The sequence below is a fragment of the Lepisma saccharinum genome, chromosome 29 (genome assembly GCF_977018435.1).
Source record: "Lepisma saccharinum chromosome 29, izLepSacc3.1, whole genome shotgun sequence".
Taxonomy (NCBI): Eukaryota; Metazoa; Arthropoda; class Insecta; order Zygentoma; family Lepismatidae; genus Lepisma; species Lepisma saccharinum.
Window position 1 is genome coordinate 5214287 of NC_139257.1, and position 26336 is coordinate 5240622.

Genomic DNA, 26336 nt, shown 5'->3' on the forward strand with positions numbered 1-26336 from the left:
AGTGCCTCACCCTCATCATCACAAATGGAGGCTGTCCTTTTGACCCCACTACTGAAGCTAGATCCTGACCTCATGACTTGTTCAATAAGGAGTGAGACCCAAGATATTCCTCTTCCTGAAGAATCAGTTGAAAATTCTTGGCAGCCAGCTTCATTATCATCAGTTAATAAATCTGAACCAAAGGAGGAACAAATGAAAGTCGAAGAGCCAGGATATGTTGCCTTTCACATATATTTGCACTCTGGTGCTGAGATGAGTGAATTTTTGCCAGAGGATGTTGAAGATTTGGATACGAGTGAAGGCTTTGCTCAGTTTGGTGCTGTTGAATGCAAAAGTGATGAGAGATACAATGTTAATGCGAAGTCTGAAGATGTGAAGAGTGAATTCACAGTTGAAGATGAATATCCAGCTGCAGAGACACAAAGGTGAGTGCATGAAGTATTTTCAAGTGAGTACCACAATAATTTCATCAGTAAAGTGAACCGAGTCGCCATGGTGCCTGAAAAGTTTTACCTAGCACCTGAATTTTAAAATTCATTTCTAAAATAATGTATATTTTTTACAAAATATTTTGAGTTCCCTTACAGAAATTTCCATTAACCTTTTTTTTTTAAAATGACAAGTACAGTATGTGTTTTTTAACCCATTAACGCCCACAATCCCCATTTTCGGATCGCACATATATTGCTTCACTGAGAAAAATATATCAATACATTTTTTTGTTCTTTGCACATGAACACATGAGTGACGTTTCTTCTTGCATGGTAAACCAAAACAAACCTTAAACATACATTTTAAATACATTTAATACATTCATTTATGTTCAAAAACGTAATATTTTTGTTCATCAATTTTTCACTTTATAAAAATAATTTTAAAATATAAAGTTTTCAGTTTTGCTTTTTTTTTAACATAGCAAGTTTATTTTTTCTAAATAACACCTTGATCAAGATCAGTGTGTATATCAGACGCCATTTTGTTCTCAAACGTAATTTGTCTTGACATGTAAAAAAAAAAACTTTTTCGGTGGACGTAAATTTCACTTCCCTGTAAGAGTAAGAGTTAGTCTTTTTTACAATGGTGAGAAAAATGCCTAGCAATTTGAACATTCCTCCCCACAGTGTGTATAATGGACTCTTCCAGATAATCAGCTACTTGCAAAGTATTGCACAATCACATTGTTAATCAATGAATGTGGCAGTGGTGTTCCTCGGCTGAGTCACGTAAGACAGGACAATGAGTCGACACAGGTGTCTGACCTTGAATCAAGCTCTAGATCTCTTGGAAGACCCCAACTTTGGTGTTAGTGACAGTGATTCAGATGAAGAACATTGTGGTACAATAGATATTGTGGAAATTCCGCCAGAAAACATAAACATTATTTCAGACTTAGAAGACATAGATGACAACATAATTGAGGACAAACTTCCCCGCGATGTTCCTGGACTGGTGGAAATTCAGACAGCATCATCACGTACAAGTGAAAATTGTTCTTCACTAAGCAAGAAGAGAAATCACGTAAATAATTCTACATAGAGGAAGGTGGAAGCAAACTACAGTGAAGTAACTCCCCCAAATGACATCTGCTCTCAACGGCAAGAAGACATCAAGCAGCAACTTGCAGGTAAGACTGCAGTAGAAATATTTGAATAGTTTTTTCATGACAATTTGTTTGACTACTTACACATCAAAGTGTCTTGTATGCATTACAAAATAATCATCACAGTTTTAATTGTCAGTGCAGTGCCTGAGAAAATTCATTGGGATTCTTCTCTTTACTAGTTATCATGAATTATCAAAGGAAAGATTGTTTTGGTGTGAAGATGAAGATCTTGATACACGTTGCATACGTCGGTGCATGAGCAGGAACCGGTACTTAGAAAATAAAAGAGTCTTTCATGCGAGTGATAATTCTCTTTTGACAAACGTGGTTGGCAAACGTGACAAGTTATTCAAAATTCGCCCTCTGATTGATATGTTGAATACACATTTCTTAAAATTTGGAGTTTTCTCGAGCCATCTTAGTGTAGATGATCAGATGGTCCATTACTATGGACGACATTTTCTGAAGCAATTTATTAGAGGGAAACCAGTGAGGTTTGTCAGTGGGCATTTTGTTGCTCACAGACAGGTTACTGCTACCGCATGGACGTTTATGAAGGAAGAAATTGTGATGAAGAATCAGCATATACATTAGATGCAACTGTCGTATTGAACATGGTGTCTGTTTTAGAGCACCCTCTTGACCACTAAATCTACTTCGAAAACTTCTTCACTAGTTTCGACCTCATGGTTTAACTGAAACAAATAGGAATATGTGCTACAGGAACTGTTCGTATCAATCTAATGAGTAAATGTCCAGTAAAAGATGACAAAACAATGAAGAAAGAACCTTGCGGTTCATATGATTTTAGATTTGATACTTACAATGAGGTCCTTGCTATTACATGGAGAGTGGAGAGACAACAATGTGAAAGTGATGTCAAATCATCAGAGAGTGCATTCACTTTTGCAAGTAAAAAGATGGTCAAAAACAGAAAAGAAATGCTTGGCCATACCTCAACCAAAGCAATTTCTGATTATAACAAGCATATGGGGGGAGTCGACATGGTTGATTGGTGTGTTCAGAAATATCGGACAAGAGTTCGAGGAAAAAGGGGTATTTCCCTTTGACAACAAATGCAATTGGCATAGCTATAGTCAACGCACATGTGCTGTATTCATTAGTTCATGACAAGATTCCACTTCTCACCTTACGTTGGATGATTGCTCGAACATATCTGACCTCTTTATCTGTCAGAAAACCCCCAGGGAGGCCATCCTACCACAAAGGAGCAAAATGTGTTCTGCAGGATGTTCGAAAGGATCCATTGGGACACTTCATACAGAGGACTGAAGAGGGAAAGCAAAGAAAATGTGCAGTTTGCAAGAAAAATGTCTGCAAAGAGTTCAACAAATGTAATGTTGGTTTGCATGTTGATTGTGTCAAGGTGTGGCACAAATAAACATTTCAGTCAAAAACAAGAACATTATCATGTTTGCATAAAATGTATGTGTTATAAACATTTATATATATACATTTATCATATTCATGTTTGTAAAATGTAAAAATGAAAATGTTCAGTTTGCAAGCAAAATGTTTGCAAGGAACATTGTTTAGCATGTTGACTGTTTTAAAGTGTGGAAAAAGTAAACACTTATATGAACACAAATATGTTACTATGTGTTTATGATAATACATCCATATTTTATATCTTTGTCATACATATGTGTTATGTATCAATGGATTTCATATATGTTAAATGTAAGACAAGATGGGGAATTAGTTTTGTGAATGGAAATTGAAATGATACTAATTTACATGCTACAAATGGGGATCGGCCTTTAAAAATATATTATGAGCAAACTCTAATATTTTTCGTTCTATTATGGCAATATTCAAAGCTCAGGTGACCGTAGGCAACATTTTTAATTAAAAAAATCAGAGAAAAAAATTTGGGCGTTAATGTTTCTGTCTTCCTTGTATCACGTAAAACTAAACCATAATAATGAACATGCCATTATAAATTTTTGCACTGTTGCTAGAATGTAGAGTCTGCCATATATTAGATTGCATTATGTAGTTACCTCTAGAACCTTCTTTAGCAAGAAGGCAAAAAAATTAATTACTTTCAATTAATTACTTTCAATCCAATGTATTAATAATAAATTAAATGTTTTAAGATCATATTTAAAGATGTGTAGTAGGGTTATGACAAAAAAAATTTAGCCTGTAGTAGAAATCAATGAACTTTTTAATACAGAATCAGAAAATGACAATTATTTCATTCAATTCATAAAAAATGTTCCGCACCAATGACAATGAAAATTCTCAAACTTAAGTACATTCAGCACAGTCAAAATGTATTAGTTGAAATAAGCTTCAGATTCAAATATTTATCTGTTTTGCATTTCTGGTACAGTTCTTCCATTAATTTCACCCCTTGTTCGGTACAAATATTCATCCGTGGTATATCTACAATGGATCTTTCAACATTCCAGGAGTTACAAAGCACTTCATGGCTGCAGAGCAATTTATTTCGGAAACTCCATCCATCAGTTTCTGGTGAATCTCTGCGTTGAACATTTGGTTCGAAAACCAGGCTTCCTGCCATGTATTCGAGATGAAAGCGCACGGTATTCCAGTGATATTCTCCATTTAGGAATGAGGAAGTACGAAATAAGAGCATATATAGCACGTGAATTCCATCTGGCATTGTGAAGAGACGGTAATTTTCTCCATTTAATTACTGGGTATACACCAGTTTCTTTAAGGAAACTGAATGCTCTACATAACTCATACAGAAATCTAAAATCATCTCGCCAACCTGGATTTTGAACAGTTATCATTTCACTTTCTGGCTTGTAGGACTGCTGCAAAACATTGTATTGTTTTATCACTTCGTCCACGAATTCATAGTTGAGAGTTGGTTTGTAGAAGAAATCGGATTAAAGAAGTCTAACACATGCTTTACGATTCTATCAAGAATATGATGCTGGCAGCCAATGTACTGTGGCTGATCAAATCCTCTTTTGATCATTTCACTTTTTAATTTTTGAACAATTGCATTCACTCGTCCAGTATTTACTGCTGTTGTGTCACATATGATCATTTTGAAGTTCTTCCACGCATCAAATTCATTCAGCAAACTTTGCAGTGCATTAAAAATATCCTGTGATGATCCGCTTTCACATTTTACTATACCTAATTTCAATTCTCTAAGTGAACTCTTCAAGACTACCACTTGATACTCGTGATTTGCAATTCGCTTACCATCAAAATGAAGGCAGAAATGTTTCTCTTCTTGCAAAATAGATTTTATTTTACGCTTCGCATCTTCGCCACTTCTTATAACAGCTCGCCAAACACCTGACTGTGATGGTGTTGGAACACTGATTCCATCTTCGGCTAGACTGGAGCACACTACAGCAGCTTTATTACTTGAAAGAGATTTTTTGTCACCAACTTAGCTGCATGTGATGTTGAGAAACGCACGACTCGTTTTCTTTTGTCATTTTCATTTTCACTTTCTTCTGATACAGATGCTGTGTCAGAAAAGATTTCATCACTACTTACTTCTGTTGATGATGTGTCATCTACATCAGTGGCAAAGACAGCGTTTGGTTCAGATTGTGAAGCCGATTTTCGCACTCGCTTAGAGGGATGGATGGACGATTGTGGAGCAACTGTGCTTGTTACATATCCAATTTTACCTTGTGATTTAACTTGTAACTTGTATAGTTCTTTATCTTCTTGGCACAGCCAATTTCCGTCTGTTTTCGTTATGTCAAATATATTTTCTATTTCAACTTGAAATGAATCCTTTTTCCTCTTCCTATTTTTATCGTTCTCTTGAATCGATTTAACTACTTTTGGCATAATTGTTTGTTTTGATAAAATTGGAAAGCTAAATTTTTCCCAGAGAACAGTAAGCTCACCAGTTACCATAGCCATTCTTTCTTTATCTTTCGCTGTTTCCAGAAGTGTATGATAGCGACCAATAATGTCTTTCTTTCGCGGAAGTCGAGTAAAAGAACTAAGTGTTGCAATTTTAGGTACATCTCTTCTTTTTGTTGCATCAATAGCTATATTCTGTGTCCATGATTCCGCATTTTTCTTAATCGCTTCACTTGATTTATAATATGCCATTATAATACTAATATTGAATTACCAAACCTGAAAATAGAGAAAATATACACAATTAGTCACTTAATAAATAATCATTTAATAATTACTACATTAATTTACTAATTATTACATTAATAATGTCCTTTTCAAATGTTGTTTGTGGTATTTTTCGAAAGAGCCCTTAAAATAGTTGTTATTGATAATGTAGGGTTATGAAAATATTAAATTTATTGTGAAGATCTTTCCAAAGAATCCCCGTTGTTTGAACCCACCAACAGTCACACACACTGTGTAATAAGCATAATCTGTAACTACATACAGACACAAATGCACGTATCATTTTATATAATGTTTTACTAAAACTATCAACATATTTTATTATTCATTTTATCGTGAGCTATATTATAAGGATCTACTTTTTTAGTAGCTACAGGCTACAGCACCGTACATAGAGTTCTCGTGACACACACTGAAACTGAAACGGGTTGGTGCAGGAAGTTTTTTTTAGAACCACCTGCAATGATGATTTTTTAGTAATCAGGTCACAAAAGTTCATCATTTGTGACCACAGGAGATACAAAATTTTGCATTTTTTTTTTTTGTCATAACCCTAATGTGTAGCTTTATCTTAGCAGGATTCATGGCTTTCTTAAACTGCATTTGAAAAAAAAATCGGCTCCTGAGAAAAAGGGACTAGCACCTGAATTGTTTTAAGGTCTTTCATCATTCTCCCTGAAGAATTTGTTCACCTTGAATGTTTAGTTGTATTCAAAATTTCTTCTTGTATATGGGAAGAGGCATTGAGTTTCATGCAAACAGCTATGAAACAATCAAGTATGGATTCCTTGATTGCTTCCTCTTTGAAAACAAAATATGGAAGCCTGGGGAAAAGTAGCATGGTTCTGGTGACCATCCATACCTTTGCAAGAAAGTGTAACATTTTGTTTTGAATATTTTCTGTCTTATTTGTTACATTATACATTATAACACCGTGAATGGTATTGTGTGGTAATATGCAGGGTTATTCAAAGAGAATGGTACAAAAGTAAAGTTAATTTATTTGTAAGTGAAAGGAGATACAAAAGCAATTCTGGTGGGAAAGAAGAAAGGAAGGTTGTAAATTAACCTGGGCAATTACAAATGTTGGATATGAACACCCTGGCTAACACGGCAGCTGTCCATTCTTGCCAGATGCGTTCCAACGTACCCTGGGTTATGATCTCCACTGCATGCAAGATGCGCTGCTTTAAATTATCCAGGTCCTGTAGTAATGGAGGAACGAACACAGTGTCTTTCACAAACCCCCATAAAAGAAGCACTTGGAGTAAGATCTGGGGATCATGGAGGCCAGGTCAGCATTGACAAATCTTGATTTCCAGTACGGCCAATCCAACGACCTGGTCTGGTGGCATTGAGGCTTGCACGAACATGTTGTGGAAGTGGGGAGGAGCACCATCCTGTTGAAAGATGGAATTTGGAATATCTTCCTCCAGTTGTGGCATGAGCCATTCCGATAACATGACCAGGTAGGTCTGTCCAGTAACAGTAGCTTCGGCAAAAGAGAAAGGTCCATACGCTTTCTATCTGGTTATTGCACGAAACACATTCACTTTTGGTGAGTCTCTTTCCTGCTGCACTATGGCATGAGTGTGTTCTGTAACCCAGATCCTAACGTTATGGTGATTCACTTTCACGCTAACATGAAATGTGGCTTCATCACAAAACACTAATCTGTCAGCGCATCCATTCTCTTCTTCGAATAGATTCTGCATGCAGAAGGTCTGACGTTTTGGCATATCTGCATTTTTCAGCACCTGCATGACTTGCAATTTGTATGGTTTAAAGCATAGACACTTTCTTAGAATACACCATACAGTGGGTTGTGGCACATTCATTTCTTTACTTGCTTGGTTTGTCGATTTTCTAGGACTCGCTTGAAAAGCAGCTGAAATATTTTCCACTGTCTCCCTCGACATTCCTGGTCGACTGGGAGTTTTTCTGCTGCACAGACTTCCAGTTGATTCAATCTTCTTCACCCAGCTTGTAATGCAGTGTCTATGTGGTGGTAGTTTCTTGAATTTCGCACGAAAGTGTCTCTAAACTGTAACAATTGCCCATTCGTGCAAATTCCATTATGCAATATGCTTGCTCTACCTTCGTTTAGCTCTACCATTTTAGCTGTCAACAACAAGTAGTGCCTCTAGCAGATTTTACGTCAACTACAACCACAGGCTATAAATTTACAACCTTTCTTTCTTCTTTCCCACAGAATTGCTTTTGTATATCTTTTCACTTAAAAATAAATTAACCTTACTTTTGTACCATTCTTTTTGAATAACGCTGTATATCATGTTGTGACATCTTTGGCAACTCCATGTGATATGTTATGCATGTCAGCCTCCCCGATGGCGCAGTGGTTGCGTTGTGACCTTGTAATCAAGGGGTCCCGGGTTCGATACCCAGTGGAGGCACCTAGTGGTTCGATACCCAGTGGAGGCACCTAGTGGTTCGGATCCCACTTTAAACTTTAGGTCCAGTCCCAATTAGCCTTACTGTAAATAAATTGGACTTAAAACATCAACTCAATCAATCAATCATGTTATGCATGTCATGGATTACTTATTATATGTTGAAATTTAGATTGTTGTTCTTGCATCAGTGACCTTATTGTGGTACAAGCCGGCCTCCATGGTGGAGTGGTTAGCACATCACGTTAGAAAGTCAAGGGCCCAGGTTCGAATCCGAGCCTGGACATGGATGTTTGTGAGTGTTCATTCATAAATTTCATCACTCATCCCTATCTTCGCAAATTAGCCAAAAGTGGAAAAAGAAGCGAAGTAAAAAAAAGAGCAAATCAATCAATCGATCTTTCTGTGGTACGAATTCCATGTGTCAAAATGTCTGCATTGCCGATAATAATTTTATGTTTGTTAAAAGAGTAGATTTAATACTGTTAAAATTTCCATGTATATTTTGGTTTCATGTGTGCACATACCAGAATATTTTGTTAAAAAGAAATGTGAAAGTTCTCTGGGATACAATGAATTGGGCAAGGGCTTTTTCCATAAATACTGACACATATTCATTTTTTCCTTTAACGTATTACTGAAGGATAATCTGATCACCAGGAAATGGATGCATATGCAATAAAAATGTGCAAAATATGTAAATACAAATTTAGTTTTTTTCCACCAAAATATAAAATTAAATATGGACTTAAAATTGTAAATAAAATATGTCTTTAACAATATAAGACACTATGTATGTAACTCTTTGAGTTTTAAAAGTATTGATTTCACTTCTATCGACATTGTAACTATTATTGTGACTGTCTTGAAGAGAAAACAGATGCAAATCCCTTATGTGTGCCACAAAATCATTGCTTCTGGTGCTGCTGTCAGCTACGCAACTATATCGAGGGTGGAGTTAGCAACCCTCATTCTCTATTGTACGAAACAGGAATTTCAAGTTGTTATGGATGACAGAAAACTTGCAATTAACACAATTGTAGGGTGTAAAACAAATTGTAAACTTTGCTTTGTTTAATGTCGCTTCGGCCATTGTCAGTTATTTTCAATAAATTCAGCCAACTCTTTCAGTTATATGGGGAGATGTAGTTATTGTGCGAATATTGAGTATATGTTCAGAAATGTTCTGAAATATGGCAATAATATGTAAAAATAACTCTCATATGTAAAATATAAACCAGAACTTAATCTAGTATATAAAAATGTATGTATGTGTGTATGTTTGTTCCAGCATAATTCTCGAATGCCTAGAGCGATTTTAACCAAACTTGGAACACGTATCACTTGCAATCTCGAAAAAAATATTGTGTGGGTAAGACACTCCTTGCACCCCTGGGGTGGGGGTGGTGAGGGGTGACATGTAAACATAATCGAAAACGACCGATATTAGTGTGGAATCCATAGTTTTTGGGGTCTCTAAGATGAATAGTGACACTCCCAATGCCGTTCCACTTCAAGTTCATGACCTATTGGAATTGGGGTGAGAGGGGGTATTGAAATGCCAAAAATGACCAAGATTAGTGTTGAATCCATAATTGTTGGAGTCTGTAAGCTAATTGGTGACCTTCACGATGACCAAACTTGGTACACATATGACTTACAATCTGAAAAGAAATTTTGTGGGAGGTAAGACAACCCTGCCACCCCTAGATTTAGGGGAGGGAAGGGGGTGACGTAAAAATAATCGAGGACGACCAATATTAGTGTGGAATCCACAGTTTTCGGGGTCGCTAAGATGAATAGGGTCACTCCCAATGCTGTTCAACTCCAAAACACCTCTGGCACTCCTAGGGTTTGGGGTGGGAAGGGGGTGACATGTAATAATCGAAAACGACCAATATTAGTGTGAAATCCACGGTTTTCAGGGTCGCTAAGATGAATAGGGACACTCCCAATGCCGTTCAATTTATTTATTCTTGCTCTTGAAGGTGAAACTAAAAATGTTGTTCATAAATGGTTTATATTATAGTGAATTTGTAAAAGATATTACTTTATAATTTGTATACTGCACTTTTACTTTTAAATACCTGTAAATAATATTAGTTACATTTTACGCTATAGTGAGAATTCATTAAACACCCAGGAAAATTTCCAAAGTCCAGAATTCTAAGACTTAGTAACAATGCACTTCAGTGCCAGCTGAACTTTGAAGCAGGTCCCTCAACTAGATGAAAATGCTGTAGTGAAAGGCTTCCAATCCTGCACATTTCATGAACTTGGAAAGTAAGAATTGCTAATAAAATAAGCTGTCAAAAAGAAATAGTAAAATGGATCAAGAACCTTGGAGAATTTTTACGATTCTGCACGCTCTATTTGAAATCACAAATTTATGTAAGGTTTGAAACTCTGAATCTGGCTTTGCTCCACCTGTAAGATATAACCATTTGAGCATAAAGAGGCAAAATTCTGAATTTATTCAACATTTGATTGACAATTTGTGGCACGATTCTAAATTATTATTTTTTCTATAACCTGTACAGAAAATGTGAAACAGGCGGGTTGATGTATTTTATTCTGAGGCACTAACTGTAGGGTAAATAGGGTGCAGTATAGTACGGAAGCAGGATCTACTACACATAGTTGGTTGGTTGATTTGGTGTTGTCAGTCCACTTTATGCACAGTAATGCTAATCGGGACTGGACCTACAGTTGAAACTGGGATCCAAACCATCACTTGTTATTGTTGTTGTACTAACTAGCCATGAATTCTGTTTAAATGTTACCGATGTTCATGGAATAATGTTATTGATTGATTGAAAATTTTGTATGCATCTGCACTTAGGCCATTTGCATCCATCACATTATACGGGGTCAAGCCCTTACAATGTACAAAAAATCACCATGCGTGTCTCTAAAATGTCCTTAACCAGGATATCAATCGAGGCTGAATTGAGGCACTCAGCACACATATGGGCAAAACACAGGACAACATGCAACCATACAAAGGCTTAATGTAACATGATCGCCTTGTAATCAAGGGGCCCTGGGTTTGATACCCTGTGGAGGAACATAGTGGTTCCAATCACACTTTAAACTGTAAGTCCACTCTGGATTAGCCTATCTATACATAAAGTGGACTTAAAAGCAAAAACTGAAATCAAACAACCCTACAAGGGATTAGGCTTCCCGTAGGTTCAGGCGAGAGCCTCGTTGGCCTGCAAGATTGCATCTGCTGAGGTGAAGTACGTGGAAAGGAGGTTAACATTTGGGTGTGCTCAGAAGAACATCATAACACACGTGCATACTCTTTATTGTTTATTACAGTCGAAATGTTTTCTTTGAAGAAAGTAAAAATCTGTAAAAAACAAAAGACGAACCAGAAAAGTGTATTACAATTGGGGGAAATTGTAACGATATATCACCAAATATCGTGACGATATATTGCCAACATGATATATAATGTCATGATGATATATCACCAAATATTGTGATGATTTATCACCAACATGATATATATCATCAATTATCATCATGATATATTGCCGACATGATAACATGATATAACCTTGATTTTTTCGATATTGCGATATATTTTGTATTACTGATGTATCGCCCAATACTAGACAAAGCATGTTTCCTCCTCCAGGCTCCGACAATGCTACCCAATCAGGTTGATGCAAGATGTGGATGGAGGGTTACAGAAGTTACACAAACAATAATATTAATCTGTAGTATGTTCTTAAGTTGATACGACAACATTGGGATACCAAGCACCAGTAACTTTAGTTTGGCATGCAATGTTATTTGGACATTATTCATTGTCGAGTGTTTATGACTATACCTATTCTAATACTGCATTCGAGAAAGATGCTCTTCTATGCTTTTAAGGTGAACAAATTTACTTTGCTCTTAAATCACTGCCTCACATTTTGAGTACATGAAGAACATAAATAATGTGGGACTCACTCTTCATGTTACATTTGTAATTTTGATATTGAGTCTCACGTTTGTGCTACTTTTGACTTGTTGCTATGATACAGTTGAGAGATGATTGAACATAACTGATGATGGGACCCTCACAAGGAACAATCATGCACATGACGGTTCTCGAACTCCATGGTGGGATCGAAAGATATCACTTAATGAACTCTGCCACCGAGCTGGCCATTTTCTATTTACCTTGAGCACCTAGTTGTTTACTGAATAATTCATAATAAACCTTATTGTAAAATTATTTAACATTTCTTTGTCTCCTGGATGGTGTAGTGGTAACGTCGTTGGCTTGTTATCAAGGGATCCTAGCTTCAGTACCTGGCAGAGGCACATCATGGTTCAGATCCTACTTTAAATTGTAGGTCCAGTCCCAATTAGCCTATCTGTGAATAAAAGTGGACTTTAAACAAAATCTCAAACCAATTTCTTCTTTGTTTTTGTGACTGATAACTGGTACATGTGTAGCAAAAAGAATGACAGATATTTACTCACTGGATGAGACATTTTAACATGCACATTGAAACTTATTGAAGTTCAACATAGAAAATACTGACTGACTGCTCCTGGACCTTACACTGAGCTAAACATAAAAACATATTGCGGACACAATTTGAGAGAGAGAGAGAGAGAGCAGGGTTGTAACACTGTTAAGTACTGATGAAAGGGCGCAACTCACTACCCCACTTGTAAAAGCCAAACTCCCTTCCCCATTGGAAATATGAAGGGGCATACAGGAGGGGACTGGGAAGAAGGGGAGTGACCTTGACATGGACAGTCACAGAGCCTTCCGCTTGTAAAAATAAATCGAAAAATCTATTTTCCATGTAGCCATCTGGTATCCTCAACAGTACAGCCTGGATTCACCAGGCAACAAAGTTAACAGGCCATCTCTCAGTCCAAAAACCATGCAAAAGCTTAACCTCCTTGGAGCCAAATATATATATATATATATATATATATATATGGATAAAAGCAAGGAGGGCCAAAAGGGCTAAGTAAAAATCAAATAAGGTAAAAGGAAACACTCACCGGACAGTAGGAAAATTCAAAATTTACGCTAATTTATAGCTTGATCGGTGTGAGAAGAAACGGAAGACGGAACCGGAAGTTGGGGTCCTGCAGAGTTGCCACACATCCAACACCCCCCTGCCCATAAATGCAACCGACCCAGGTGCAAGACCTGTTCCATCCTCATCACTTCTCACACCCTCCAGGTGCACACGGCCAATGGCAAATTTACCCTCCATCCCAAAGGGACCTGCCATGCCTCAAACCTTATCTACATCCTCACCTGCAACATCTGTGGTGATTTTTACCTGGGGGAAACATCAACGGCCCTCAACCTCCGCATCAATAACCACCGCTCCTCCACCCACAACCTGGACTTCACTGTCGCCGTCCACACCAACCACCACAACATCAGTTTCAACGACTACTTCCGGGTAGCGATCATCCACCTCCTACCCCAACCAGCCAACACCTCTGTCCGCAAAAGATGGGAGAGGGCCTATATATCGGCCATGAGTGCAACCACTCCACCTGGCCTGAACAAGGCCACCCAGTAATGCCCAACCCTCACCCATCCTCCCGCCCTCCCTCCCAACTCATCCTACACACTCACAGTTTACGACGAGCCTGGTGACGAAACAGTGTTTTTTTTCGTTCTACGCACCGCTTCTTCTTCAATGGGGACCTGGCAACTCTGCAGGACCCCAACTTCCGGTTCCGTCTTCCGTTTCTTCTCACACCGATGATGCTATAAATTAGCGAAAATTTTGAATTTTCCTACTGTCCGGTGAGTGTTTCCTTTTACCTTATTTGATATATATATATATATATATATATATATATATATATATATTTTAAATTTTTCATCAAATCATGTTTCTACACCTTTAAGTGATTACAAAAATAATCTTGTATTGTTTGTTGAATATTCAGCACTGAGTCTCAGACTCCATAAAATCCCCTCATAATACATGAATAAAATTTAAATTTCTTTGGAACACCCCAAAGTATTTTGTTTTTAAAAATTAAACATATGAACAATAAGTTGTGAAATTTGCATAAAAAATCATTGAGACTGTAATGTTGAAATCACATATGATTCCATTCATAAATAATGATTCCAAATTTGGTTTCTGAGATAAAAAGGAAAAAATATAAACAATATGATGGGGAACAATAACATATAACAACAATGAATTTGTAGAATTAAGAACTTTTATGTTAAGATAAGGGTATATCCATTCCATGTGAATTGCACTTTGCCATGATGTCATGAAAATGTTTTGGAAGTAGGACTTCAGACATTTTGGATATTGGCCAACGGCAATAGTTAGAATCATGTAATCAGCACCACTCTTCACTTGATTTTACCACCCCCTCCTCATCGCTCCTAGCTATTCATTCATGATAGGCTGAATGCAGTGCAGAAGACAATTCTTCTGGGGGAGAAGAGATCCGCTCAAGGCAACAATCATATTGTTTAAAACCCTAAAATTCCAAAGGTGAAATACATATTTGAACTAATATGTCTTGAATTATTGACTCTTTCTTGTTTGTTGGGGAATGGAATAGGGTCAGTCTGTGATGATGCATCACCCCACTGTGGCATCCTTTGGGGAAAGGCCCAGAGACGTTGTTGGTAAAATTAGTACATCAGTTCAGATATCCTCTGAAAGTCAATCCTGCGTCTCCTATGCATTTTTCTGTGACTTTTACTGTTCAATTTCAATTTATAATACATAATATAATGTTCTCATGAAACATAAATAAATGTTATTCAAATTTAGAATAGACTCCAAAATACACAGCTGCGTAAAATCGAGCTTGAGACCCATTGTGTCCACACTGTCTCATTGGTTGGCTAGAAAAATTAAAATAGTTGTAATTTTGAATTAAAAACTGTTTCACTAGTTATTATAGTTAGTAGTGTGAGTTATTATAGTTACTAGTGTGAAAAATATAGAATCATAGTAATTGCAAGTCTTAGTGAACATTATGTACACCAATAGCACTCAGTGGACAGACATCATTTCGCATAAAATGTAATGTATTTTGCAATTTGTGTTTGAGAAGGTTTTATAGTTACTACTATGTTTTATAAATCAACAGACAATTCCAAATGTACAGCTGCCTGTAGGGGTGTGCGGGATTGTATAAAGTGAGTACTGGGATCTGGAAGAAAATTTCCTGTCCCAGTCCTGTGTTTGGGTAGTAATTTCCCAACTTTTCAGGATCCCCAATGGTTGGGAAATTCCAAGTAACCATTTTTAAAAGTAGTCAATTCTCAGTGTTCTCTGAATTTTAAGTGTATGAAACTTCTTGGAAATTGTTTGTTCTTATTGTAGAAATGCAAAAAACAATACTTTAGAGAAAATTGCATGTATAAATCCTGATTTTTACAGTGTCGGGAAATTTCAAACATTTCCCATCCCCAGTGTTGGGATTAATAAGATTTTCCATGCCAGTCATCCTGACAAAAAAAAAATATCTGTACCGCACACACCTAGCTGCCTAAGAGCAAGCTAGAGACCCATTGTGCCTACGGAATGAAAACATTGCAAATTTGCAAACAATTAATAGTATCATGGAATTTTTAAAGCACTTACAGTAATATCTAGGTGTTACTAATACACGTAGAGATAATTAATAGTTATGTTGGAAAAACATAAATTACCAGCGCAATTAGCATATTTACTATGGCCTGTATCACTTGTCATGATCACAGTGCACCACTATGTTTTCAAAGAATAAGATAGAACAAAGTTTTTCCACTACTCCTTTCCATCTCGGATTACTGCTTTATAGTAAAACTTCTAACAATATTCTGATGTGTTGTCAACAACAGCAGATCTAAAACAACAAACAGTGCATGTTTTGTGTGTCCTCTAGAACACACGAGGACCTAGGTGGATAAAAACTCAGTCTTCAAAATAGAAACTCTACACCCTTTGACTTGAAATACAATTCCATATCATTGTTTTCATGTTTAACTAAAGCTCTAAAATGTAGTTATCAGAAATATTTGATTTGAATCATGTGTTTGTTATTTGATAACAGTGGAAATCGTATGTGGTTTATTTATAATTTATGAAAAACAATAGACCAGTGGAGCAATAGTAAGGCCAGGTTGAAAGATCCTATGTTACAGGGAATCAGAAAATATGAACAGTTTTCATTCAGCAGTGGTCATGTATTCTAGTGTAATGCATTTAGCTGGAAATTCCAAATATCACACAAGAATATTCATGGACTCCTGTCCTTACAAAAACATGAACATAAAGGTAAAATATATTATTTATAAAATACTCATCTTGTCGCCTTCTACAGGGGCACCTTTTCTTTTGAGATATCATGTTGTATTACTGCAGGTTACAAGTACACAGTACTTGAAGTTAGTTTTATTGTTTTGCAAAAAGTACTATTACTTGGAATTAATGTTTTATTCCTCAGTTGTACAGAGTGTCCCACTCGTAAGGAGCCCTGGAAAAAAGTGTTATAAAAATCTTAATAAAAGAGGATATGAAACCAAATTTGTACATTACATACCTTTATGATTGAGAAATGAAGGTACATTACAAGAAGTGCTGGAAGTGACCTCCCCCAACCTGTATACACAGTTCAACATGGTGCTGCATGTTCGTGAATGTTCCCACGTAACTCGTCGACGTGGCACAGTGATGAAGCGTGGTTCCACTTGTCAGGATACGTGAACTCACAAAACACACGTTTATGAAATAGTGACAACCAACATGCAATCGTTGAGGAACCCCTTCATTCACAGAAGGTGGGCGTGTGCTGTGCATTATCACATTGGCGCATCATCGGGCCAATTTGTTTTGACACTACTGTCAACAGTGATGTGTACCAGGCATTGTTTCATGAATTTGTGAACCAGTTGCATGACGAGGAACTGACATTTGGCTGGTACCAGCAAGATGGGGCAACATGCCACACATTTGATGCAAGTATGGCTGCGGTGGAATAATTTTTCCCTGACCGAGTAATTTCGAAAGGATTATGGCCCCCAAGGTCACCGGAGTTGACCCTCCTGACTTTTTCCTGTGGGGTCACCTTAAAGGTAGTGTGTACAAGAACAAACCATGCACCATCAACAAGTTATGAGAATATCTGCTGTGAAATCCAGGTAGTCACGCCAAATACTTTGGTAGCAACATTCACGAGCATGCAGCGCCATGTTGAACTGTGTATACAGGTGGGGGGAGGTCACTTCTAGCACTTCTTGTAATGTACCTTCATTTCTCACCCATAAAGGTATATCATGTACAAATTTGGTTTCATATCCTCTTTTATTAAGATTTTTATAACACTTTTTCCAGGGCCCCTTACAAGTGGGACACCCTGTAGCATATCAAACTCTACAGGAAATGCATTGTAGTTGGTAATTGATAATATGCTTAGAGAAAACTGTAAAAAATTGATTAAAGCTGAGTACGTTAATCTAACACATTTTTTCTGAAATATTCCTGTGTAAATTTTCTTAAACACGTCTGTCTTCTTCCAGGTTATCACTGGAATGCCCATCGATTAGAAGTGAATTTCAACAGATAAAAATGGATAGTGATATAAATTCATATCTTAGAGAGACTAACTTTGGTGCAAATAAGAACTCTGGATCCCAATCACTACCAATGAAATATCCTATCTGCAGCCCAATACTGCTGACAACACTCTGGTCTGGGACAAAGAATAGTGGAACCAATTTAGAATCTACAAGGGAAACAGAATATACAAAATCTTCAAACTCTAAGGGTTGTACTGTTTGCAATGATGGCAGCAATTTGTTTGATCACAAATGTGAACTTGTGGTTCACAAGCAAAATCATGATAGTGAAAAATCTTTTGTGTGTTCAACATGTAACAAATCATTTACACATGAAGGACATCTTAGACAACATTTAGTTATTCATACTGCAGATAAACCCCATGTGTGTTTAACTTGTAACAAATCATTTTCACGGAAACAAGTCCTTAGACAACATTCAATTATTCATACTGGAGATAAACCCTATGTGTGTTCAAATTGTAACAAATCATTTACAAGGAAAGAACACCTTAGACAACATTCAATTATTCATACTGGAGATAAACCCTATGTGTGTTCAACTTGTAACAAATCATTTTCACTGAAACAACACCTTAGACAACATTCAATTATTCATACTGGAGATAAACCCTATGTGTGTTCAAATTGTAACAAATCATTTACAAGGAAAGAACACCTTAGACATCATTCAATTATTCATACTGGAGATAAACCCTATGTGTGTTCAACTTGTAACAAATCATTTTCACAGAAACAACACCTTAGACAACATTCAATTATTCATACTGGAGATAAACCCTATGTGTGTTCAAATTGTAACAAATCATTTACACAGAAAGAACACCTTAGACAACATTCAATTATTCATACTGGAGATAAACCCTATGTGTGTTCAACTTGTAACAAATCATTTTCACAGAAACAACACCTTAGACAACATTCAATTATTCATACTGGAGATAAACCCTATGTGTGTTCAACGTGTAAGAAATCATTTTCACAGAAACAACACCTTAGACAACATTCAATTATTCATGCTGGAGATAAACCCTATGTGTGTTCGACTTGTAACAAATCATTTTCACGGAAATATGACCTTAGAGAACATTCAATTATTCATACTGGAGATAAGCCCTATGTGTGTTCTACTTGTAACAAATCATTTTCACGAAAACAAGACCTTAGACAACATTCAATTATTCATACTGGAGATAAACTCTATTTGTGTTCAACTTGTAACAAATCATTTGCACAAAGGAGATATCTGAGACAACATTCCACAATTCATACAAGAGAGAAGCCTCATTTGTACTGAGCATGTAACAAATCATTCACAACAAAAGCCAATTCTTCCACGATATTCTAGTAATCATACTAGGGATACACTGTGTGTGTTCTAGCATGAATCTGACTGGCAGTAAATAAATTTTCATAAAAGATTTCATAGTGGAGAGAAGTTGAATGCTCCTTAGAAAATAGTTCCTTTACTTTACTGGATTGCCGTGTAACATATGACCAATAGGAGTAAACTCATTCTGGACTCGCATTCCAGATTTGCTCATCCGGCATGTAATAACAATGACCACTTCTCAAAAACGATCAGATTGATCTAAAATATTTCTAAGTCCAGAAATCGTTAATGTGGCAACCTAACACTTTAGCATCAGCTGAGAATAGCAGCTTTACAACATGTCCTGTAGTACAATTACGAACACTGTGCTGAGATATTTTCCTTCTCGAATATACCGTGATGTTTAATATCTATGAACCACCATTATAATGCAGAATAAAGATAAATCTTTATTTGGAGTAATGGTGTTATATGTTTATCTGCACATTGCATATTTCATTGATGACTTAAACAAAAGTGCAATTCCATTCTTCATTTCATCAATGGAATCCATCATGGATCCATCACGGTTCACCACATTCATCACACACAGGTGATGGATTTTTTTTAAATTTAGGGGAAATTGACCAACAAATTAAGTTTAGGATCTAACGAACATGAATCTTCCACACATAAGGTAGAAGTACTTGTGATTAATTTATATTCTTTTGGAATACCATGAATCAGAGGGCTGGGTTTGTATACCGTCTGCCACTTTAATAACTATAAACTAATTATTGAGAAGTATCTCTGATTGAAAAATATTTCTGGAAGTTTAGCAAATTGGAGAAAGGTTTTGGGGAAAATCCAGGACTTCATCCAAGCCAGAGTGTCCCTTCTGAGGCCTTACAGCCTCCACCATATCCATTCTCATCCCTGATAACCCTGACACCCCAACTTTTTATCTACTGCCCAAAATTCACAAATCTGGCAACCATGACATACCCATCATGTCTAGCTACAACTCACCCATGAAACGAATTTCAGCCTTTGTTGACTTCCACCTCAATCTTCTTGTGAAAGCTCTGCCCCCTACCTCGGTAATACCAACTACTTCCTATAGAAAATCAACCTCCTCCCACCACTGCCTCCAAACACCATCCTTGCCACCATTGACATAACTTCCCTCTACACCAACATACCTCACTCCCATGGCCTCGGTTCCATATAATCCTTCCTCAATAGCAGACCAGAGCCCCAGCTATAATTTCCTGACCCACCTAGCCCCTTGTCTTCGCATGCAGCCACTTCACCTTCGAGGACAAACACTAACTTCAAACCTGTGGCACAGCCATGGGCACCAGAATAGCCCAATCCTATGCCAAACTTTTCATGGGCAAATTTGAACAAGAGTTCCTGAAAACCCAATCCCTGAAACCTCTCCTCTTGCTCATATGACAGCAACCATTCATATTCAATACTTACATGTCTCTAGCTCCCATCCATTCCACACCAAGAAAGCCATCACATTCTCCCTGGCCCTCAGGTAGCAACACCTCACTCACCTCCTGACAGAACCACAACCTTCAACTCTACAAAGCCTTGGTCAAACGTGGATATTCTTCCACCGTGTGTGGTGTTTGCTCTTTGTTACTATTTTCAAAAACCCACCTCACCCTCTTCCATATATTACGAGGAGGTTCTTGCGTCAGTGAGATTGTTTATATTGTATAATTCGCTATGCTCGGAAGTTGCAATCTGGCAACGTGGTATCCCCTAGCAGGAGAAGCATGTACGGTCGCCTTGCTCCCGTAGCAAGCGAGCCTGGTTAGACAGACACAGTTGCAGTTGTATTTCTGATAACAAAAGGTAAGGAGGTTTTTTCTCCAGGTAGTTACGACTGTTGGCAGGTGATCAGAAACATTTGAGATGCATTGAATTTGACTATACCATTTTGACTTGCCGTTTAACTTACATGGAATGTTAATTGCTGCTTAATTTGATTTTCTGGTTTGTTCTGGTAAGGCTTGGTTTACCTTACCTAAGTTTAATTATAATTTAAAAACAATTATTAGTTTATCTTTAAAATATTCCTTGTCATGTTGATTTCGGACTAGAATTAAATATGCATCTAAAAAGAATGTTTCGTGTTCATCGATAACCAAATGTTTTCGATCATCCAGGCCATCCTTTTTGTAAATGAATAAATAATGAATGTGTCAGACTGATTCAAGATTTTAGGGTTGTATTTATCGGCACCATGTGTTTACTGCATTGTGATTTTTAAACTGTACATAAATTTGCAAATATGTGTGGAAAGGGGTTTCATATTTTGAGGGTAAAAATATAAAGATTGTAAAAGGAGAGTTATGGGATTTTCCCATGAATGTATACAGTAAAAAGTTATAAGGGATTTTTAATCCGATTGTATTTTACAATTTCTGCTTGTAATAAAACTATCACTTTTACAAATCTCAACTGGGACTATTTTTGTGTTTGCCTAATAACAATGATAAATTATCAGGTGTGTTTGATATGAAGGTGCTTGAATATGAAAGTTTACAAGTTCCTATTGGATTACGTGTAAGAGACGGAACAAATCTTTGGGAAGGGGGCAACTATTTCTGTATTTGTGGACCTGTGAAGGTTGTGACTAGATGATCACGTAATACCTGGATCGGATATCCACCAATACAGAAAGGGGAGAGAGATCTGTATTTTAGGGAATTGGTTTCTTATATAAAAGATTCACGTTAATTATGAGTAGTCAACATTGCGGGCTTAAACTATTAGTAGTTAAAGAAAAGGGGAGGGGAGCAGGTTTTGAGTAGGATTTTTTAAAAGGTTAAGATTTCAATCTGTTTTCCTCTCAATGCTCAATGTTTGTGTGAGGTGGATGTTAATAGTAATTGTTTTTGGAAAATTTAATATATATATACTTGTTCTTAAACGTTTTTGTTTAAACTTAATGACCACATCACACGTCATCACCAAACAAATATTCCAAGCTGCTTCATACACCTCCACCAAGAAACCTGCCACCAATCCTCCTGTACTTGTCACCCAATATCACCCTCACCTCAACAAAATCACGCACACTGTTCGCTCCCTCCCATCCTCCACAGTGATTCTGTCACCAGAAACATATTTTTCAATAAACCCAGTGTTGTTTTCAAACGCTCCCAACCTCCAAAAACTCCTCCGCCACCATCCCCCACCAACTCACAATCAACCCTCTCCCTGCCTGCAAACACAACCACCCAAGGTGTAAAACCTGCCCCATTTTTGTCACTTCCCACACCCTCTAGATCCACACTGTCACTGGCAAGTTCACCCTTTACCCCCCAAAGGAACCTGCTACAGCTCTAACCTCCTTTACATCCTCACCTGCAATATCTGTGGTGGCTTTTACCTGTGGGAAACATCCAGAACCCTCAACCTCCACATCAACAATCACTGCTCCTCCACCCAAATCCTGAACTTCACTGTTGCCGTGCATAGAAACTACCATATTACCCCCATTTAATGACTGCTTCTAGATAGAGATCTTCTACTCCTTACCCCAATTCACTAACACCTGAGTACATAAGAGCCAGGGGAAAGCCTACATATCTGCCATGAATGCAACCACATTCCCTCACCTTCATCACCACCCCACCTTTCCCACATTACACCTACTCCCACCCCCAACACAGTTTTCAACAAGCTTGGCAAAAGAACCATGTTTTTTTGGCACAATCTATTTCTTTCTGGACTTGGTAACACTGCAGGTCACACCATCTCAGGTCTTTGTTGCCAAGTTCTACACTTGAAGATACAGCTCGTGGCTACAAAATATTGATTTTCTCCTGTGTCTGGTGAGTGTTTCATCTTTCCTTGAAAATGAAAAAGAAAGAGGAAACACTAGAAAAACTTAACCTTTAGCATCTACTAGCCACATCATCAATGGTAGAAGGAAAAGCAGAAATGGAAAGTAGAGGCCTACAGCATGCAGTATTTCCTCTTCTTTTACTTTTTTAGCCCTAGTGGAACTTCTCCCTTTTTTCCAATATATACAGTGATCGATTTGGGCTGGTATGAGCTGGTATCCCATACTGGTAGTAAATTAAGATGCCAATAATCATACCGGCAGTATTTTTTTTAAAAAAATGCTTAGTAAACTTACTCACTAGTATATTTATTTATTTGTTTGTTTATTATTACCTATTTACTAAAACATGACACGTCCATCACTCGTATTGTCTTAGGAACTTCTGGAGTGTTGTAATAAAATAGAGAGAATGAGAATCAATGTATTATTTAAAAAATCACCAAAAAAATATCAAAACACAGATCTGTGCAAATGAGCATACCAGCAGTAATTTATTTCCAATTCGACCACTGAATACACACACACACATTAGGTGTTGTTTAAAAAGTAATGCCCCACATTTTTTCATTGAGAACTATTTATTCATCATGAATACAATTCAAACTGAGCAAGGCTCAATACCTGGTGGAGGCACATAGTGGTTCAGATCCCACTTTAAACTGTAGGTCCAGTCCTGATTAGCCTTACTGTGAAAAAAGCGGACTTAAACACCAAATCAATAAATCAAACTGAGCAAAGGTACCAGTACATGTTTCTGCTAAATATGTTATTTTTCAACGAATTCTCCGTTCAGTTCTATGGCCTTGTGCCATCATGGTATGAAGGCATGCAGAGGCACAGTAACGAATTTTTGTCTTGGAGAGGTGCAAGTACCAGGATAAATGTACCAATAATAATAATGATAGTAATAATAATAATAATACTATTAGTGGTGGTAGTAGTAGTATCAAAGATGTGATTCTTATCATAAATTACGCCAAAAGGGGGTAGAAGTCGGTGCTAAAGCATTTGTTCTAAAGAAATATTTTTTCAACACATTCAATTTCACATTAGCTAATAATGCAAGACAAGCACACAAATTGCATTTTTGAATGGCAGAAAATGAATGATAAATGCATTCAGAAGATAATTCCTTTTATGTATAACTTTCATGTACAAGATATGTTTTACACATGTGCAGTATGGAGTGACATAAAATAAGAAAATACTTATGCAATATGCAATCTCTAAATTGTGTACATATTCAAAGTTTTTTAATAGATATATACAACAAATATTATTCAAATGCATTACAGAAAACAATGAGATTGCGAATGAAGCAAGCAAGAAAATTTTTAGATCCAATCTTTGCAACTGAAAACAATATTGATTTGATAGGGCGCAAATAATTTCTCGGGAATTCTCATGGCATTCTCTTTTTTACATTTTTTTTTTTTCATTTAGATCACTTGGCATCCATTGCCAATTCCCACTGCCCCACAGTGTTGTATTTTTGTAATCTAGCTGGATTTTTTGAATGCATAGATATCAAATCATGGCAGGAGGGGAGCTGAAAAGAAAAACAAAGTGGCTGAAAAAAGAAACAAATCCAAGAACAGTTCAAAAGTGAGCTAGGTTTGTTGGTAGACATGCCCAAACAACAAACTGGAACCACTAATAACAGGAACACAGCTCCCAAGTTCTTTCGTAATGCCGAAAAGTCAGCTGCAATAACAGGTGTCAATGTTGAGCTTATTAAGCACTTCCATGTTATATTAGAGTCCATAAATAGCAATTTCCCATAAATAGTAATACATTTCATGAATACGCTAAAGAGACAAGAGAATTGTATATTCGAGAATATTCATGGTACCCAATTCCTGTAAGCGTGCATAAGATTCTGTTTCACGGACGAGACATCATTGATTCTTGTGTCCTTCCAATAGGCCAAATGTCGGAAGAGGCACGAAATAAGCACAATAGGAAATTCAGAGAATTATTTAGTAGGAAAACTTCAAGAGTTGATACAAATAGAGATTTACCTCAGATCCATTTCTTGCAAGTTTATGTGCTCCTCCCAAAACTAAACGTGGAAAAATTTCTCCAGAACTATGCCAGCTCTTAGAAATGAGAGCTCCAGCTATGGAGGAGGACAAAATCCAATCAGATGAATCTGATGGCGATTCAGAGGAATCTGCAGAAGATATCGGAAGTGATTTTCCGGAATCTGATAGTGATTCTGACTAATTGCTATATTTTCTCTGAATTTTCTATAGTTTTGTATATTATTATTATTATTTGCTGTAGCTCTATATATTTGTACAACTATGTAGGTTCTTGTTTTTATATATTCTCTTGAATACCTTTCGTTTGTTCTGTGCTTTGGTTTCATTGATATTCTTAACTGATTTAATGCCAATCATTGTCATATATTTTATTATTAGTATGAGATATTTTCTTGAAATATATGTCTCAACCCTTGGCAGAGCTTTCGTATTTCACCTACAACACTTTACAGCATATATAACTTACATATTGAAGGCTAAATAATTTTGTCCAGCTAGATTACGATAATACCACAGTGGCTGTGAACTCGATGAAACTGACCAATGGAGGCAGGAACTGCGAGGGAAGCGAGCAAGACAATTTTACGATATTTATTTTTATTTGTGTAAAATTTGAAATCAAGGAGAGCAATTGCTCCTCTGTGCCCCCCTGCAGGTGCCCTTGGCTGTCAACATTTTCCCCCATAAAATTGACTTCCATCGAAGGTTTGGGGGTGGCAATGCCCCTTCTCCAACTGTGGTTGCGCCACTGAGGACATGTATGCCATCCCTGTACCAGGTCCTATATTCTTCTTGTAGCCATATCTCAAGAACAACGCTTTCATCACTTAACACCAGAGGTGTGGTGTGCATGCAACAGCAGAATATGAATAATTAAAGGTCATTGTTTTAGGTCAGCATGCCGGTACAGCCAAGTGTTGTTACATTGGGTTGTCAAAAAAGAGCTAAATCCCATCTAAAATCGGGATACTATTTCTCAGAAGCAACAAGAGCTAAACTGCAAAGCCAAGGCTGGATTTAACTACAACTGAGACTGGTTAGGTAATAGACAAAAAGATAGTTTGTTGGCGTGATTCGTGATCTGGACAAACCTTGCTCCAAGAAAACTTAAGTTGGCAACAGTAGAACGTACAGCTGGACTTCCCTTCCACAATTTGACTGTCACTGGAGAAACTGGATTCTGTCGTCTACTTACCCCCACAAATGTCAACTGACCCGAGAAATGTTTTGTGGTTCTTCTTCCCCTTTTCACCTCAATTGCAAAGAAACAGATGAAGAATTGGCAAGGCTCGACCACTATTCACTGGATTTCAAGGTAAATGTATCAGGACATGAGTGGTTGTTCTTTCTAGGAGAGTTTGAGTGGAGTGGGTTACAAAAAAAAAGAGA

General features: G+C 37.0%; 1 protein-coding gene across 1 annotated transcript; it reads left to right on the plus strand.

Annotated features, from left to right (window-relative positions):
• Positions 1–25128, plus strand: LOC145981176 (uncharacterized). The gene is made up of 3 exons (XM_083114298.1): positions 1–425; positions 17660–18251; positions 24916–25128. The coding sequence occupies exons 1-3, from the start codon at positions 25–27 to the stop codon at positions 25126–25128; spliced, it is 1206 nt and encodes a 401-aa protein (XP_082970424.1). The 5' UTR covers positions 1–24.
• The last annotated feature ends 1208 nt before the right edge of the window (positions 25129–26336 follow it).